Source organism: Cyanistes caeruleus, chromosome 2 (genome assembly GCF_971803275.1).
Source record: "Cyanistes caeruleus chromosome 2, bCyaCae1.hap1.1, whole genome shotgun sequence".
In the NCBI taxonomy this organism is placed as follows: domain Eukaryota; kingdom Metazoa; phylum Chordata; class Aves; order Passeriformes; family Paridae; genus Cyanistes; species Cyanistes caeruleus.
In genome coordinates this window covers 26837620-26855762 of record NC_141702.1, presented here as the reverse complement: position 1 = coordinate 26855762, position 18143 = coordinate 26837620, and the positions used below count along the sequence as shown (strand labels likewise).

The window sequence follows — 18143 nt, the reverse complement described above, 5'->3', positions numbered from 1 at the left end:
CTTTTAAATGCATTTGGTCTCATGAGAAAATCTGGCATGAAAAAGTCTGGCATGAACCTTCCTTCAGGCTCTCTGGCTTCTAATATTGTGCTACTGAATTGTCAAAAAACATTCCAAAATGTTATAAAAACTTCTTCTTAACTTATGTACGAATGCAGGGACTTTTCATATTTTTTTTTTTTTGTTTACAGCTTAAAGTACTATATAACTAAAAATGTGTCATATGACATAAAATATGGTTTACAATTCTTCTGTTGAAAATCCATGAAAGTCTCACACAAAGAGTAATTCTATCTGGAATATTAGCTTCCAAACTCCTTTACAGAAAGAAAAAGCCAGAAAATAAGTAAGCCAGCTCTACAGAATGGTGATCATGATATAAGATATGATATTGCAAATCTGTATGATTATCAGCTGTTGCCAATGCTAATACAGACTACACTTGGGTAATACTTTCTTCTGAAACATCCATGATTTACACTTTTCTTCATTTGAGGAGAGCAAGAGATTAAATGACCTGTAGACAACATCATAAAATTATATTCAAAAGATAATCATATTTCATAGTGAGATATTCAAAAATGCATAGATTAGAAATTCATGGGAAGAAACATTATACATATACCTTTGACAGATAAGTCTGTCAGAGTAACAGCTTCATTTTTTGATAGTCTTTCTATCTGCATGCAATGTGATTCCCAGAATACACTATGCTGCAAGTGTCATATTTTAAAGGTTCTATCATTGCATTCATCCTGCTCAGACATGTATCATGCCTATGCAACTCATATAGTGATTAGCAAAGCTTTCTGACTACACAGGGGTATGCACATCACAATTATCATGGTAGGTTTACACGCTTTAATTGTATTTTTCTAATTAGCTTCAGCCACCTCCTTTGTTTTAAAAAATAATAATGATTTAATCCAGATTTTTTTTTTTTTCACTTGAAGGTACATTTCTGTGTATTTAGGGCAATGTGATTTCATTTGGTGTAGGAGCCAAGATTTTGCTCAGAAGGGGGTCTGCAGGAGCGGCTTTTGTGAGGGCAGGCCAGGGGCTGCGCCATGTTAGAAAAAACCCTTTTTCGTCAGCTTCAACAAACTTGTTCAGGACAGAGTTGAGCCTCTCACTCAAGATGATGGCACCTTTGTACGAAGATATTTAAGAAAGAGTAGAAAACACTGTTCAGCAGAGAAAGGAGTGAGGGGGAAAGAAGCGTGAGAAACAACCAGGAATTATCCAAGGTCATTGAAGAAGGAGAGAGAAGAGCTCGAGGTGCTGCAGCAGAGATTGTCAGAGCTGTAGCCCCTGAAGAGAATCATGGTGGAGCAAGTATTTGCCAGTATTTCATGAAGAGAACCATGCCAGAGCAGATATCTGCACTGCAGCCCAGGGAAGACCCCATGCTGCAGCATGTGAATATGCCCTGAGAGCGCTGCTGCCCATGGAGTGCCCCAACAGGAGCAGGCTGTAGGCATGTGATGCATGGAGGCAGTGATCCATGCAGGAGCAGTCTCACCCTGCAGCACATAAAGAGGACCCACACTGAAGCAGGGGAAAAGTGGGAGAATGAAGGAGAGAGAGTACCAGAGAGTAGCTGGTGCAAACTATGATCTGTCTCTCCCACCCCATCTGGACTTTTCAGGGGAAAACAAGGAGGGAGAACACTTTAAAACAGAGGAGTGACGTTGAGCCTAGGAAGAAGTAGAGTGTGGATTTAAGTTTTCTTTCTGTTCCTTGTTGGCCCAAAATCTATTTCTAGTTCCATGAACGTAAATTATTATTTTACACATGTCAAGTCCATTTTGCCTGTTACAGTAAATGGTAAGTGATCTCTCTGTCCTTATCAATCTAGGAGATTTGTTATCTTATTTTCATTCCTTGTCATGTAGGAGGAGGGAGAGTGAGAGAATGGCTGAGTGATCATTACAAGGTCAGCAACTAAGATGATTCAAATAACCATTTTAAAAATAAAATATATTTATGTGTGTATATGTATTTCCCTAGGCATGCTTGGATTTTTTTCTTTACTTTTTTTATCCTGGATTTTTTCTTTTTATCTTTTTTACCCTGGATTTTTTCATCCTCACCTATGTTGCTATAGAGTTTTCAAGAAAATACACTTCAAAACTTTCTCTGGTTGACTAACGCTTTTAGATACAAAATAAGCACTATATATCTTTGTAGTTGTAGCCTACAACTTTTGCATATCAATTATGGAGTGTATATATTGAAAATTCCCTCTCTACTACAGTTTTCATTGCTTTTTCATTTATGGAATTTACTCAAGAACAAGTAACAGTAAAAATACGTACACTATATGAATCAGTTTGAATAGACATGATTCCCTTTGATATTTGCATATATTTGAAATGGTAAAATGAATGTACATAATGGAAAATTGACCTTTCCCTCTGATAAAAAGATTAATAATATGTGCAGTAGAAGCAACTATGATTAGTAATAGACATTACTTCTTACTTTTTTTTGGCTTTTTCCAATTCTTTGCTATGATGGATGAGACATGATTGACAGATGTGCTTCTTCCATACTCAGTTAAGACTGTCTCATCCTGTCAAAAAGGAAGAAAAAAGCATTTTGAGTCTTTACACAGGAGAGTATTCAGCTTGTTGGTGCTTCAGCATGTATCTCATAGAAAGCTATGATCAGACTGCATCCTAGATCTGTTTTATTTTATCTGGTTTTACCAATCTTTTCTCTCTATTTTCATAAAAGATAGAAACAAGTGAAAAATCAGGAAAAGCAACTAATTTTCTGTGCAAAGGCACCACAGTTTATGCACATGCAGAGGCTACTTCAAGCAAATAAATATTTATTCATCAGGACCAGACAAATTGCACAAAAGACTCGGGTATGGCAAACATTGGTGGATGTACAAAGACCCTCAGATAAGGTGGATGCTCTTCATGCCCCTCTGAGGCCTTTTCACGCTGCAGAGTACTTTTATCTATTGCTAACTAGTTTAAAAAGCATTTGGTAAAGTAAGTTATTTCTTAAAAGAAGCTAAACTAAGGTTAACTTAGCAAAAAAATAAGGTTGTTTATGCACAAGATGCAGATAGGTAAATCTAAGAGCAGGAGGAGAGGGAGACACCCACTTGATTCTGCATTTGTAATTACAGACCCACGGAACAATTTCAGTGAGCGTAATGCTTCAGAGACATCCTGGCCGTGACATAGGAAGTTTATTTTAAGTCAGAGTGACTGAATTAGAGAGTCTTTTAAATAGAAAATAATAGGAAAAATAGATAATATCGATTGGAGAAGTAAAGAAATGGATGAGACCTACAAGAATGTTGAAGAGTAATTTCACCCCCAAAGTGCTAAACCCTCTGAGGACATTAAACTGATGGGCATATTTCTAATCTCTTTCATGAGATAATCCTATCAACTGATATCTTGTATCACAGATACTCTAGCAACAGAGAGTATCCTAAAAACCAGGAATAATAAATTATTATATTCAGTTTCAGAAAAATAAACTATGTAAAAGTGAGGTCCGCGAGCATATTGACAGCTATTAAACAAATAATGTTAAAAGCCCAGGTAAAATGTATGCTACAGCTGAAGAACACAAAGTGGTTCAAAGCCCCTGACTGGCTTAAGAAGGAAACTTAAGACTGTCACAAGGAAATAAATGGCATTTTAATAAATGGAGAGCTTGCTTATATGGAAATAATAAAAAAGTTTTCAAAACATATAAATTGAAATGTTGGCTGGAACTTCAAAAGCTTAAACCAAAAATTTGAAAGTGTCTTGTAAATAGCACTCTAACTTATAAAAATTTCTTCACATCTATCAAAGTCTGGAAGTAGGAAATTGTGGGACTGCTTGATGGTAAAACTAAAATGTGCACTCAAATGGGGTTGGAGAGAAGCTTAGTGAATTCTTTGCATTTGACAAATGCCAGGAGGACCTCACAGAATGGAAAGAGGGAAAAGGTGGCAGATAAACTTCAGTGTAAAGTAATATTCTAGGGAGAAATAGCCTCATACAACTGAATTCAACTGTCAGTTACAATTCAGGAAAGAATATTTGGAACATTCATTGACAGTTCTCTGAAATCACTGTCTCAATCTACAGACACAGCAAAGCATAGCAAAAAAAACTGCTGGGCACGATCAGGAATTGTATGAGAAACAAGACAGAGGACAATATTTCCCTGCTACATAAAACTGAGGTGGGCTCACACATTGGTTACTGTGCACAATTCTGGACTTTGTGCCTTAAGCACAAGTAGAGTTAGAGAAACTACAGAGAGTTACAAATATTATGTGAATTTCCTAGCTGACATAAAAGAAGGTATTTAAAGGGCTGAAACTATTCCCTTTAAAGAGAGGAAACTAAGATGTGGAAAACTACAGCAGAGGAAGATAAATGGAAAATCTCTTCCCCAAATTCTATAAAGAACAGACACCTGGGGGAAAAAAAAATAGAGAAATATTTGGAAGGGGACAAATGACTTTCTTTCAGAGGAAGAAGAGAACCCCTAGAACTTCCTGCCCTAAAAGGCTGGGGAGTCAGGTTGTCTCTTAGTAGGTTCAGAAAAATTAAGCATATTGCAGACAACAGGTCCATAAATGAATGATAAATTAATCAATCAGGGAAATACAGTTTATCATGTCTGATTAGACAGTTCTGGTTGCTGAAAGGAAGATGCATGGGACACAGATTTTGCTAAAGTGGCTTTCCCTCCACCACTAATAGACAGAATACTGGGCCAGATGGAGAGCTGGTCTGATTCAAGTATGTTCCTGCTTTGTATCATTCTCTCAAAACTGGATTTACTTTTATTATTCTTTCTCTTCTCCCCATTTCCATAACACAAAATTTCAAGGCAAAACATTCTTATAATTTTGAACCTCTTTTTGAATTATTTTGGGTAAAATGAACATTCTGAAAGGTGGACACAAGCTTTCCCAGTTAATTACTTGAGATGTTGTAAATATATTTAATCTACCAAGAGAAAAAAGTTTTTGGAAATTAATAATTAAACAAAATGGATACATGATTATATTAACTGCAAACAATAGTGTAACAATTTAACTTTATTTATACTTTATGTATTTATATTCACTTTATTTATAGTTTTGTCAGTCATCAAATAGAAATACATCTGGACCATTCATCTCAAGGTCTCAATATAAATCTCATGCTTTTACATGGCATCAATACTATTGAGAATTAACCCAAAGTATGCACACTTTAAAATAAGATTATTTTTTAAAACTTCTAAAGCATTTATTTACAGCCTTTTTTTTTCATTTTCTGTGTGCTTTATTTTTTTATTTCATCCCAAATCCTTAGCCACATGGCTCTTGCTTATTAAAAAAACCTTTAATTTTGACCTGGGAATAATGTTGTCCTATCATTAAATTAATGGAAGCATGCCTCTTGAAAGCATCTTTCTTTTGCGGTGCAATATATATCTTTAAATTCTTTCCTTATCCCTTTCTTTTCTCCCCTACCTCCCCCCTCCCTCCAATCACCATAGAGGATTTGGATGCGTTCTGTTAAAAATTACTCCACTTTATAAATTTCATTTTGATACAAAGCAAAACTTTACTTAAATTTAAAAAGGGCTATATTTACTTTATTTTTCTTTTTTTGCATCTAATCTCTTTTACAGAAACAGATTTTAAATATTAGTTAGAAACAGTTTTGGATTTTTAATCAGCATTTCCAAGGCAGACTAATGGAAAATAGTCCTTTTTGCTGGAAAATTAAAAAAAAATCCGACTTCCCCTAGATTTTTTTGCTTAAGAAACAGTGTTGAACAGACACATTCTTTTGAAAAATAGTGGATTTTTACTATTTTTATTAGCTTGCCAAAATGTGTTCCCTTAGACTTGTTTCAAGCTACAGATTGTGAATTTGGAGATAATATAATGGAATATGTAGAAATTTGGGCTTTCTTAGACAGAATAACCTCACTTCCAAAGACAGATGTCAGTATGGACCCACAGATTTGGATATGGAAGTAGTATATGCCTTGAGCAAAGCGCCTTTCTAGGTCACTTGTTGAGATTCCAGATATCAGAACAATTCCCTGCCAGCAGAACCAGTGAATTATGCCACGCCAAGGTGGACTCTCTTATGGGACAGTCATTTTCTTCCTAGCAAAAACAAGATTTACTACACCATGACATTCAGAGAACAGGAAACACAGAGAAAAAATAATAAATTATTGAGCTCTAATAAATGTAGTGGATATTGCATGACATTGTTTGAACTAAGGATTCTTAAGAAAATCTACCCTTAATAGAGATTCATAACTAGAAATCTCAACATTCTTTCACATTTTGCCTTGATTTTTAAATTGCCTTGTTATACTAGGAAAATCAATAAGGACTTGTATTTACTGTAAACATAGTTTAGTAAAAATAAAGCCAGAAAATCATTGTTATCTTGTCAGAACTATGTATATTCCATTCATTTACATCTCCATGGAAATTAATAATTGTATTTAACTTTTGTTTGCCTAGAGCATTTATTTTAGAGATGTCTCAAGCCTTTATTTTAAAACATAATGAGGTGGAAGATCAATTTTAGCACTTTTACAGTGGCTGATCCTCAGTAGTCAAGTTGAACCGTATGCTTTGCTGGATATATCTGGATTTGGGGAATCCAGGTGGTTATTATTGTACTGACTTTGGGAGTTAAATACTCAATTTATAATAGTTCTTGTGAAAATAACTGTGCACTGCCATTATCTCTCTCTTTCTCTCCATTTTTTTGTTGATTATGTAAACCTGAGAAAACTCATAGAGTCATCAAGAATTCTGGAACTTCTTATAGCAAAGAACTCACATTGATTACTGCTTTTAATAGCAAGAAACATCTATACTCCATAAATTTGTCTAATAATTTTTAACCCTTATATATTATGCTTTCACCAGTATCATGTGAAAATTATATATATATGTTGTAATAATGGTTTTTGAAAAAAATTTCTATTCTAAAAATTCTATTGTATTATTTTTCTTAGATTTAACTTACTGTGAAGCATTTTAGCTAGTACTTAAATCATGTTATAGTCTACATTTTTTCACATGCTTTGTAATAAACCGATTCAAGAACTTGGCACAATGTCTCAGTTTCCACTAACCATAAAAAGAGAAATAATCACCTGTCTTAGTAAGTCATAGTATAAGTCACAGTTCCCCTCTCTGAAGGCTTAAGGGCGGAACTAGCAATTTTTCCACAGCATTCCAATAGAAATTCATGTTGATAGCTTGTCCATTATAATTTTTAAATGTTTTCCAAGTTCATTGCCTTTTAGCAATACATAAACTCAAAGGATTCCATGTTAGGTCAAAATGGAGAAAGTCCATGCTTCACAGAAAAGACCAACAAACTCAGAATAAGAAATCCCTACTGAAAGGGACCCCTCCTGCTTTACTCGTAGGAGGTCAGATGTGAGGAAAGATATTTGGATGAGAATAAAGTGTGTTAGACTACCTAGACAACTGCCTAATTTTTATTTTGTTAAATCATTTATTTTCTTTGCATTGGAGCTTATTAAAGTAATCCATGTTTTGAAAGATGAGCTGGGAAGCGGAACATTGGTATGTTGTAAAGTGTGAGTACTGGGCATCCCTTGTGGATGTGAGGAAGGCTTGGGAATAAGCAGAACACCCCAAGTGAAGTCAGTAAGGGTGGGGCATTTTGAGGTATTTCAGTGACAGTGTAAGCAACAAACCCATTCAGAAAAAAATGATGAGAAGGCCCTATGAGCAGCTTTTCCATCATGGTTTACTTGTCTGTGTGTGCCTGTGACCCTGGTTTGGCTAAAGCTGCCCTCAAATGGAACAAATTAAACAGAAAGGGAAAAAGAAAAAGGGCAATTATGGCCACAGAAAAGCTAGGTATTACAGCTCCATTTGGACAGGTTACTTGCTCTTATAGGACAGAAAAGAAAATTTTACAGCCTATGAATAGCCAGGTGTGGTGAGTTCCCTTTGTCTGGCTGCCAGACATCCACACAGCCTCTTCTGCAGTCCCCCTCCTTATCAGAAGAGAAGGAAGAAGTAAGAAGAGAAGTTTGTGGGTCAAGATAAGGACAAGAAAAGATTAAATTAAATTACTGTCAATGAAAAACTAAAATACTTTCCTTCCAACCTGCCAGAAAATGTGTTTCTGCTGATGCTCCTCTCCACTTACTACAGCTCCTGCCAGGAGCATGGTCAAGCATGGGTTCTCCTATGGGCTGCAGCCTCCTTCAGGGCACATCTGCCTGCTGTGGTGTGATGGTCACACATGTGGCAGTGAAGATATCTGCTCCTATGTGGTCCTTTGTGGGCTAGAAGGGACAAACCTGCTTCACAATAGTCTTCTTGAGGATCTTCCCAGGGATTCCTGGTGGACACTGGCTCCCCCTCCTTCTTCTCTGATCCTTCAGCCTGCAAGGGTTTTCATACTTTTTTCTCACATGTGTCTCACGCTATTCCACACATTTTTGTATGCTTTCTAAATACATTGCAGCTGCCCTGGCCATGGGGTCAGCTGTGCCCCACGGTGGATGGTTGGATCCAGCTGGATCTGGCTGTTTCTGCTGGAACCTGCTGTGTCTGCTGGAGCCGGCTGTGTCTGGCTGGGGCTGCCCTGGGCCGTGGCTCAGCTGCGGCCTGCCGTGGGTGGTGGATCCAGCTGGAACCGGCTGTGGCTGGTTGGAACCGGCTGTGTCTGGCTGGAACCGGCTGTGGCTGGTTGGAACCGGCTGTGTCTGGCTGGAACCGGCTGTGGCTGGCTGGAACCGGCTGTGTCTGGCTGGAACCGGCTGTGGCTGGTTGGAACCGGCTGTGTCTGGCTGGAACCGGCTGTGGCTGGCTGGAACCGGCTGTGTCTGGCTGGAACCGGCTGTGGCTGGTTGGAACCGGCTGTGTTTGGCTGGGGCTGCCCCGCTCTCCCCTCACAGAGTGCTTCCCACCCCACAGCCTACCCCCCTCCTCCCCCTGCAAGCAAAACCTTGCCACATGAAGCTATTTTAACAGGACAACAGCAGAGGGGTACCCCAAGTTATCTGCATTTCTTGCGTTAAACGAAGCCATCTGCCAGGCCTATAACAGTGTATTGCTGCTTGGGCTGGAGAGCAGCAGGGCGGTGAGGCCAGGTGGGTGTGAATTTGGAGAGTGGTACACGCACACAGGGCCCCAGTGCTGCCACGGCCACAGGGAAGCCTTGGGCCTCCCGGACACAGCTGGGCGAGCCAAAAGTGCCCCAGTCATACAATGAGATTTTTGGTGTCCTCAGAGGAAAATAAAAATGAAAGTAGCACTTGAAAAATATTAAGAAATCTGAGGGTAAAGTAATTAAAAGGAGTGCTTGAGGTCTGTACAAAGTCCTGAGGAGGAAAAATTGGGGACCAAACTGTCAATGTTATTGCCCCTTTATCTCTCAGTGTTATGACTGCTCAGCAAGACTTGGAGGTCTCAGCATGTCTCTGCTTTCTAAATGGAAAAATTCTGCTGAGAAGTCCAAAACAGAGCTGAAAGTAATTTTGTGCCTTTTGGGAGGAATTTAATTTTGGTATTGTTTTTTTTGTGGTGATTTCTTTTTTGCTTGGTTGGTCTTTGGATTTTGTGTGTTTCTGTGTACATGAGTGGCTTTGGTTCTTGTTTTGTTTTGTTTGTTCCTAAACATTTATTGCTAGCAAATTGTTAGTAGAAGTTGCACAGAGTATTAAGATGTTTGCAGTCAGATTAAGATTTTGTCTCTAAAGCTTAAAAATCATGCATTTTTAAATTCTTATTCAAAATTAATTTTCAGATTTAGTAAAGACTGAAAAGACTCCATGAAAATAAGAAGGTGCAAGTTTAGGTATAAATAAATTGTGACACTCCTATATCAACACATTTGTGTTTTGGAAAAGCTAAAATGACCCATCTTTTGAATATTATTAGCGTAGTTTTAATTTTTCTCAGTTATTCAGAGGCAATTTTCCTTATCTGACCAGCAAGAAAAGGTTAAAAGATTTCTTATTAGGTTGGGAACTGGTCAACAGAGGTGACCAAGAAAGTATTTTTCTCCTACTATAGGGAAGAAGAGAGGGAATGTTTCTAGGACTGTGAGTCCCTACTAATGTTGCTCTGATTTGGTAACTGTCAGGTTAGGGATCATAGTTAAGATTCAACCTCCTATTATTTAAAGGAAGAGAAAGTGAAAATAGCATTGGTGTTTCAATGAACTTGCCTTCAGATAATTAGGGTAGCTGGGAATTTTCTGCAGAGCCTGCTATTCCCTAATATCATGTTGTAAAATCAGTCTCTGTTGGGAGCTAAGATAGGCAAAACTTGGTAACAGTTGTCTTGCAACTTCAGTTTCTCATCTCACGTCCTTGTTTTTATACTACAAACTACAGCATCTGGTGATAATGTGGTAGCTCATCAACTTTGGGATAAAGTTATTCATGGCATCATTACCATAGTTGTGTCTTTTCACTGACACATTCTTGCATGAGTTAAGAGCAGTGCAGACTAGCATGTCTCTGGTAATAGTGTATTCTGGTTTTTTGCAAGTCTAATGACAAACTTCTAAGTGCAGCACATCAAAATCTACTGGAAAGTGATAGGTGTGATTTCTTTCCTACAAACTATCTGACATTTATCTTACTGTAAAATCTTATCAATACATTTGGAAGAAGACAATAACACAGTTTTGCATTGTTCCCAACTTGGTACAACTGTGATAGTGTATTGAATCAAAACTGTGAGCATTTATCTGAGCTTTGAATTTATCCTTAGTTACTTTGATAATTTTGGTATTTTTTGGACTTTAACTTTCGAATCAAATCTAGGTAAAAATTTGATCCATTAATTGGTATAGATTTAATTTATTCTGCTAATGAGATTAAATAAATTTTGGCTTTGTAGTGTGGAATACAAGTGAATACAAATTAAGAAGACTAGACAAGTTAATGGAATAGAAAAAAGAGAGTTGGAACTGGGAATTGAGATTTTTTTATAAACAATAAAAGAACACTACTGTCTGCCAACAAAAAATGTATTTAATATAGCAAAAGACCACTTCTAGAACCTAGACACAGGAATTTTGGCAGTCTGTAGGACTATCTCCATCTTCCTGTGGGATATATAATTCAATTAGCTTATGTAATGCTCACTAATAAATCATCCTATATACACCCAGCTGGAGAGCTTATAGGAAAATAAGTTGTTTTCTCACAATTCCCCCTGGATATCTGCATTTACATTCTGTCAAATCTACTGTAGTACCTGCAGGAAATGTGAGTGCCCTTGGATATCCTTAAAGAATTAAGGATTCTAAAGTTATGGGAGTGTGAAAATAAATTTAAAATACTGGATTTAGCTAGACTATTTGGGTTGAAGCTGCAAAATACAACTCCTCTGGGATACAGGTGAAAATTAGGTTTCTGTGATCAAGGGCAAACACACATTTTTTGCGCTGGCTATTGCACTAACTAAACTCTCCTGTAATTCTGGAGAAATATTAACTTGCTGCTAATTTGTGTGGTTTGAATTTGATGATTTTTACATTAGCCTTATCAGAGGAAATTGTTATTATGTGAACACATAAATATGTTTCTATTTGCAATATTAGGCATTAATTGATAATGAGAAAACATTTATCAGGAAATACTGATAAAAGGCTTGTGTGCATTCATTTATATAACTAATTCTTTATTCTGTCCATAATTGCCTTACTAATGTGTTTCTTTCACAGCAGTAGAGCCTAATGTAAAAAATTAGAAGCAATAATTGCACAGACTGGGGCTAGAAAACATACTTTAAAAATTTAATCATGAGCGGGATTGCATACTTTTGGCTGTAAGATTGCTTATATAAAGAGCTATATTTACACCTCTGCAAGATTAATGAGTAGAAACAAGTATAGTGAGTATGAGTTGTAATCAAAGGATCGCTATATAAACAAAAAATTGTGTCAAATTAGACACTAGTTTATCGGACAAAAAAGTCCAATACTTTTTATAATACTTTTTCTAATCTCCAGATTTTGTCTCTTGCAGTTGTTGAGATGAATGAATAACTAATGTGTTTGAAAGATGTGTAATCAATGTATTATTATTTCTCAGGAATGTGAATCTACTCCCTGCATTAACGGCGGTTCTTGTCAAGATGGCATCAATGCATTTGTTTGTGCTTGCCTGAGTGGGTACACTGGCAGGTTTTGTGAAGTTGATATTGATGTTTGCAGTGAGTCCACACTGAACTCAGTTCTGTGTTACAATGGAGGTGTATGTGTTGATGGACCTGGAAGAACATTTCACTGCAGGTTAGTATGAATACTGTCAAATAATTGCTTTAGTTAATGCACATTGATTTTTTAGTATTTCAGGGCACTACTGATACTATGTGCACTATGTGAACTCAAATGGATTTGGTGCTCAATCTAGTGCTCAAAAATATTGTTATCTTAAACCATTCACTGCTTAACATCAGACCCTTCTATCTGAAAAGTTATCTTCTAGTGCTTTTCAGAATCATGTATGGAAATGTCTAACATAAAATGACCCTAAAATATTTAAAATTATGTTAAAGATATGTTTGTACTCATGTATTTTGTACTCAAAGGGATAATGAACTTGCAATCAAATTTAGATGACAGGTAATTTACATTTTACATCTGTGCACAGACACATACCCAAAACAATGTCCTAAAATCCATCATCATCATTCTCCAGCTGTTAAAGACTTCTGTTTAAATACATGTAATTTTATATCTTATATACTTGTAATATGGCTTTAAAATTAGACTAGACTACTTTATAGATTGTTTACATTATTATGTCTAATCTTAATACCTATGTCCCTTTTCATTTGCTACATTTGTAGAAATATTAAGATACTAAGAATTTATTTTATAAACACTCTTAAGAAAGAAATGTAAGTATCTTCTCATATAAAATAATATTTTCAAGGTCCCTCTGGGTACTTTATTCATGTGAATCAACTGCAGCACTCATCTTGGTGTCATGTGCAAACTGGCTGAGGGTGCCTTTGATCCCACTACCCATGTCATTGATGAAGATATTAAATAGTGTTTATCCCATGACAACTCAAAAAATATTATGGTTTAGATCTTTCAATGCATGCTAAAGTAATTGACACTCTCTTGATTCTGCAGTGGGCTACTACCTGCACAAAGACTTCTGTCATGACTCAGATGTCTCACAGCCTGTTTCGCTCATTATTGTTTGATCACCAGTTTGAAAATTCAATCCTATGCATTCTCCTGTTTCTTCTTTCCCAGCCCATATTCACTCTAGACTCCTTTTTTCAAGCTTTAGGTACTGCAACACCCTTTCATCTTTCACAGATGAATCCTCTGAATTAAATGAAATTGCTTATATTTCTCCCCTCTTCTGCTTGGAAGCTTACACCAAACATTGTAAGGATACTTATGTTGCACTTGCTTCTGAGCCCAGCATTGACCATCAGGAGGACTTCAAAGAATGAGAGTAGGGGAATTTGAAAGCAATTATGATCAGAAATTTTTAGTGTTGCCAAGATTACAAAGGTTTTCATCAGTGTTGTAAGACTACAGTAAGGTAGCTTGATGTAAGATATGGCTATGATCCTGCAAATAGAAGTGACATGCTTGATATCAATTTCCTTTTGATGGGGTCCAGGGAAAAGACATCAGCTGATTTCCTCTCTTATGCTGAGATGCTTTAGAAAACAGACATAATTCCCTTTCCTATCATTCAGCAGGTGCTAACATTCCAAGTAATGTGTACAAATAGAAGTAAGAAACATAAAAAGATCATAAAGTCAGGTTTGCTCCTGTACTGTGAATGTTACAATGTGAACCCTATTCCTATTGTACCCTTCCATTCACATGTTTCAAGCAATCTGAACAATGCTCATGTACAGACTGGGGGATAGAAGTTATATGGAGGATGGAAAAGTGGAATTGAAAAAAAAAAAGGAAGGGAGAAATTACTACTCTAGCAAAACACCACAAACATTCAAATAAATAGAGTCTAAATGCCTGTTACACACTGTGGAATGGGAAGCAAAAGGACATTAATCCAGCATTGCTTAGTATTATTAGTATTGCTTATTCTTGTTATGGGGATATGTCTTGAGATGTTTTAATCTTGTGGCTGGTAGATCAGAAAACAGGAAGTATTGAAAATGATCCAGTAATGGGCAAGTGTCAGGCTGCCTTAACTGTGAGCACCACTGCCAGCTTCAGCTATGATATATGTGATATTTTACTCAGTAGTACAATGAACATTTCAACTTTCCTTGAATTATGTGGGAATCAATTACATGAACAACCCTACAGGCCTCTTCCTGAAATGAATATGAAAAATACCCTTTGGGATAGTCCTTGAATTGTGTGTTATCTGAAATATCTTTCTGTCTTCAAACCCTTGGTTTAAAAATAAAGCAACTCATTGGAAATGAGTGGGATGCTGGGAGTTGTAATTCAGTTCTATCCTGGGCAGATTGCCACTGATTCAGTGCTTCAGGAAACAGATTACCATCTGAAAGGATGCCCACCTACCTTCCTTTGTATTTCAGTCTTCTCAATTAAAGGTGCCGGCTGCCACAACAATAAACACTATATGAATTAGCAAATTAATAATAAAGATAACATTGGGCTCAGGGGGGCTTTTAGAAGACAATTCAATCCAATATACATATGATTGATATAATATGTAATAGGAATTCCAAAGCCTTTTCATGGTATGTTCCAAGTATTCTGGGGAAGAGAAGCTGTTGACATAAAATACTCTGAAATTTCTCGTTGTATTTAATCCACAGTTGGCTCATCTCCACTTTTGCATCTTTTGTATGTTTAGCTTGGGATTTCAAAATGTAAGCATAATAATAATAAAAAAGATCCTTCCTTCCCCACTAATTCTTGCATTGGCCTTTTTCAGATGTTCATTTCAGGTACTTCCTGCTGATTAGGTTCAGAAGTCATAGCATCTTGGGTTAACTGTGTAGTGCTTTCAGCCCGATCGGATGAAAATAATGTCACCAGTCCTACGACAGGTCTTGCCTTAGATTATGATCTTGAATATTATAGATTCATTGTACTTTTTCAACACTTTATAAGACATATGGGGTTTGTAATCAAGTTTTTTTTTTGGGAAAACAGAAGAAACTTTTGATGTCATTCTGTCTTTTTCAATCTTTTTTTTTTTTGATAATTTATTTTTATTGTTATGTATTTATTGTTATAATTTTGAGAAATGTGTAGCACCACAAGTTTGACCCTTTTTTTGATTCACAAAGGAAGATTGGTGGATTTTAAATCCATTTTTTGGTATGTATTTGACTACATAATTTGTTTCAGAACTGAAGTTTTTGGCAGCATCTTTACAAGATTATTTTATACACAAGACAGGTAAGAGTGAATATTTGATCAACAGAATTACTGATCATAAAAATGAGAATTATTTTTTCCTTCAACTCATGAGATCTTAGAAAAAAATCTAAAATAAAAATATGTTATTCTACATTTCCTCCAAATAAAGTGCAATTATTTTTAAACATTATGATATCTACCTGTCTATTCTTTTGTTTTACTGTTAAAGAGGCAGAGTTTAGATATTAGAGCATCTTGTTTCCAGTACCTATGTGTTCTAACTTTCTTGATCTGTTAGAGCAAGGAGCAGTAGTCCTCATAATTAGATAAGAATTCTTCAGGGATCTAGAAAAGGGATTAAAACAATTCAATATGGAGAGAGTGTATGAGCAAAAAACTGGAAGACATATAACTGGCTGTGGTATGCAGACAGCATATAAGATAAGAAATGGTAATGTAGAACTGTTTGTCTTAGAGCTTGTATAAGGTAAACAATATACTACTAGTAAGAAGCAAACTGTTGTGAGGAGACCCTAGAAGTGCAGTCTTGTAGGGCAACCTAGGCAACTGTATCCAAAAAATCATTTTTCTTCAAACTTGTTTAGGATTTGGTGTTCTGAAACAGAAATGTAATTTATCAGTAATGTACATTCAGTCTTTTACCCCAAAGGAAATAGAACTATTCTTTGAAGTTGTTCATGTCAACTGTACCTCCAGGCAATATAGAAAAAGTTCCTCTGTACTTCAAAAGGCTTAACATGGGGAACATTTACACAGCTGTGTGTCCCCATCAACTCAAAAAGTAACTTAATAGTAAAGTGTTTGTTCTGAGGCTTACTCAGGTCTTGTTTGCTGGGTAACAGGAAAAACATACTTCCACTGGAAGATTGCTAATTGAAAAGCTTAATTTCATTTAGATGGTGAAAGACAGCTTGCAAGGTTTGACCAAAGTTGCAGAGTACACATTACACAGAGCTATGCATCTGAGTTCCTCACCCCGCTGAAATAAATGTAAGAAGCGAGTTAATTTTTTATATGGAAGAAGCATCCCCACTGGACCATTAGACTCTCTAAAACTGGCAAGTCATAAAACAATAGGTTCTCATGTTTGCATGAGCTGTGAACACAGTACACTCTGTTTCATCTATGAGAACAGATGCCATTCCATTTATATGTAGATAAAATGGATTCAGCTGATTTCATAATTGACTGCCTAGTTCTTTACACTTAGGGAAGCATGAATATTTTAATGTTTGCATTGTGTGTATGTATTAGGATACATGAAAACAAAATAAAGTGTGTATGGATTCACGCAAAGAACTATATAACCCTGTACACTATTTCCAGCAGTGGCCATAAGGGGATTGCCAGGAAAAATATTAAACGTGCACGTTGTTTGTCCTCCAGTACTCTCTTACATTCTCTCAAGTGGGGATTTGAGCCTGTTTTTATTTATTCAGTAGAAGTCAGTGAGTCTCTACCTACACCATCTTCCCTTGAACATACATCAGCTTTTCCTCTGAGGAGGGGGTTTTGACTAGGCAATCTCCATAGATCCCTGCCCATATCAGCTGTTCTGTTCCAATATGGTACAGCAAACTGATCCACAGGTCACAACTTCTGCATGGAAAAATATCTCTCCTTTTTAAAATTTTAACCACTGCTGCTGCCCATCATCTAGTGCTTCATCCCACATCTAGTGTAGAAAAGGAGAATGAAAAGATGATTCCAAGCCAAGCTTTCCTTATATTTTTTTTTCCACTGCCACATTGCCCTATGCCCTTTCCTTTCTAGGTTAAAGGTTTCTTGTTTTCCCAGTCCTTCTGCCTTCAGAAGCCATAACAAAATTTTAGTCATCCTTGTTGCCCTTTTTCAAGGCTTTTCAATTACTATTTTTCCTTTACTAACACAACAGGACAAAAAGTAAACACAGTATCCAGGCTATGAGCCACTCTGTGATTTACACAATGGCATTTTTTTCTTTCTCTATTCCTCCTATAATAACTGCAACTAATTTTTCACTGATGCTGTGAGGAAAGGAAACATAGGTGTTTCACTGTTATACTTAAGAAGGCTGATCACTAAATGTAGTTTCAATGGAGAATAGTTAGATAAAATTAGCATGCTACATGTGTCTATACTAGTCTATGTATCATTATTTTATATATGTGTATATATACGTATATATATATAAAAAAGCATATAAATATGTGTATACACTATTTTTCATGACATCACACTTCTTTATTTAATCAGAATGCCATTCTTACTGTCAGATCAATAAGAATAGGAAATTATATTGATGGCAATTTCTAGTTATTTATCCATTTTATAATGACAAATACTAATGTCTTCATGCGAAATATACTAACTGTAACACTTTCAAATGAAATAGCATAATAAAAATGCACATCATGTCTTGTATTTTTCTTATTTACATGACAAGTATATAAGGGAAAAAGGAACAAGTTCATCATAGTCTTTATTTGGTAGCTGCAAATACAAACAATTAATTTAATAAACTACATTTATTAACTATTAACATACCCCTACACTTTCCACTGTAAATGGAACTGTAAGCAAAAGAAGGTTAACATGTAATTGAAAAAATAAAAAAATAAAAAAATAAAGTAGTTCTCTAAGTTAATTATTTTTCAGAATTATTTTAGAAATATTTTTGAAGAAAATATTGAATTGATATGTTGCTCTCTTTGTATGATGTTGCATGAAGGGTAATGGAATCTACCACAGTCATAAGGAGGCAACAGATTAATTTTAGAAGGGTTGTGCCTTTAGTAG

The 18143-nt window shown here is 36.1% G+C and overlaps 1 protein-coding gene across 1 annotated transcript in view; it reads left to right on the top strand.

Annotated features, from left to right (window-relative positions):
* Positions 1-18143, top strand: part of EYS (EGF-like photoreceptor maintenance factor) — a 454013-nt gene that overhangs the window by 47376 nt on the left and 388494 nt on the right. The window contains exon 9 of the mRNA XM_023922426.2: positions 12094-12293. Coding sequence (XP_023778194.2) covers positions 12094-12293 — 200 coding nt within the window. The remainder of the gene's footprint in view (positions 1-12093; positions 12294-18143) is intronic.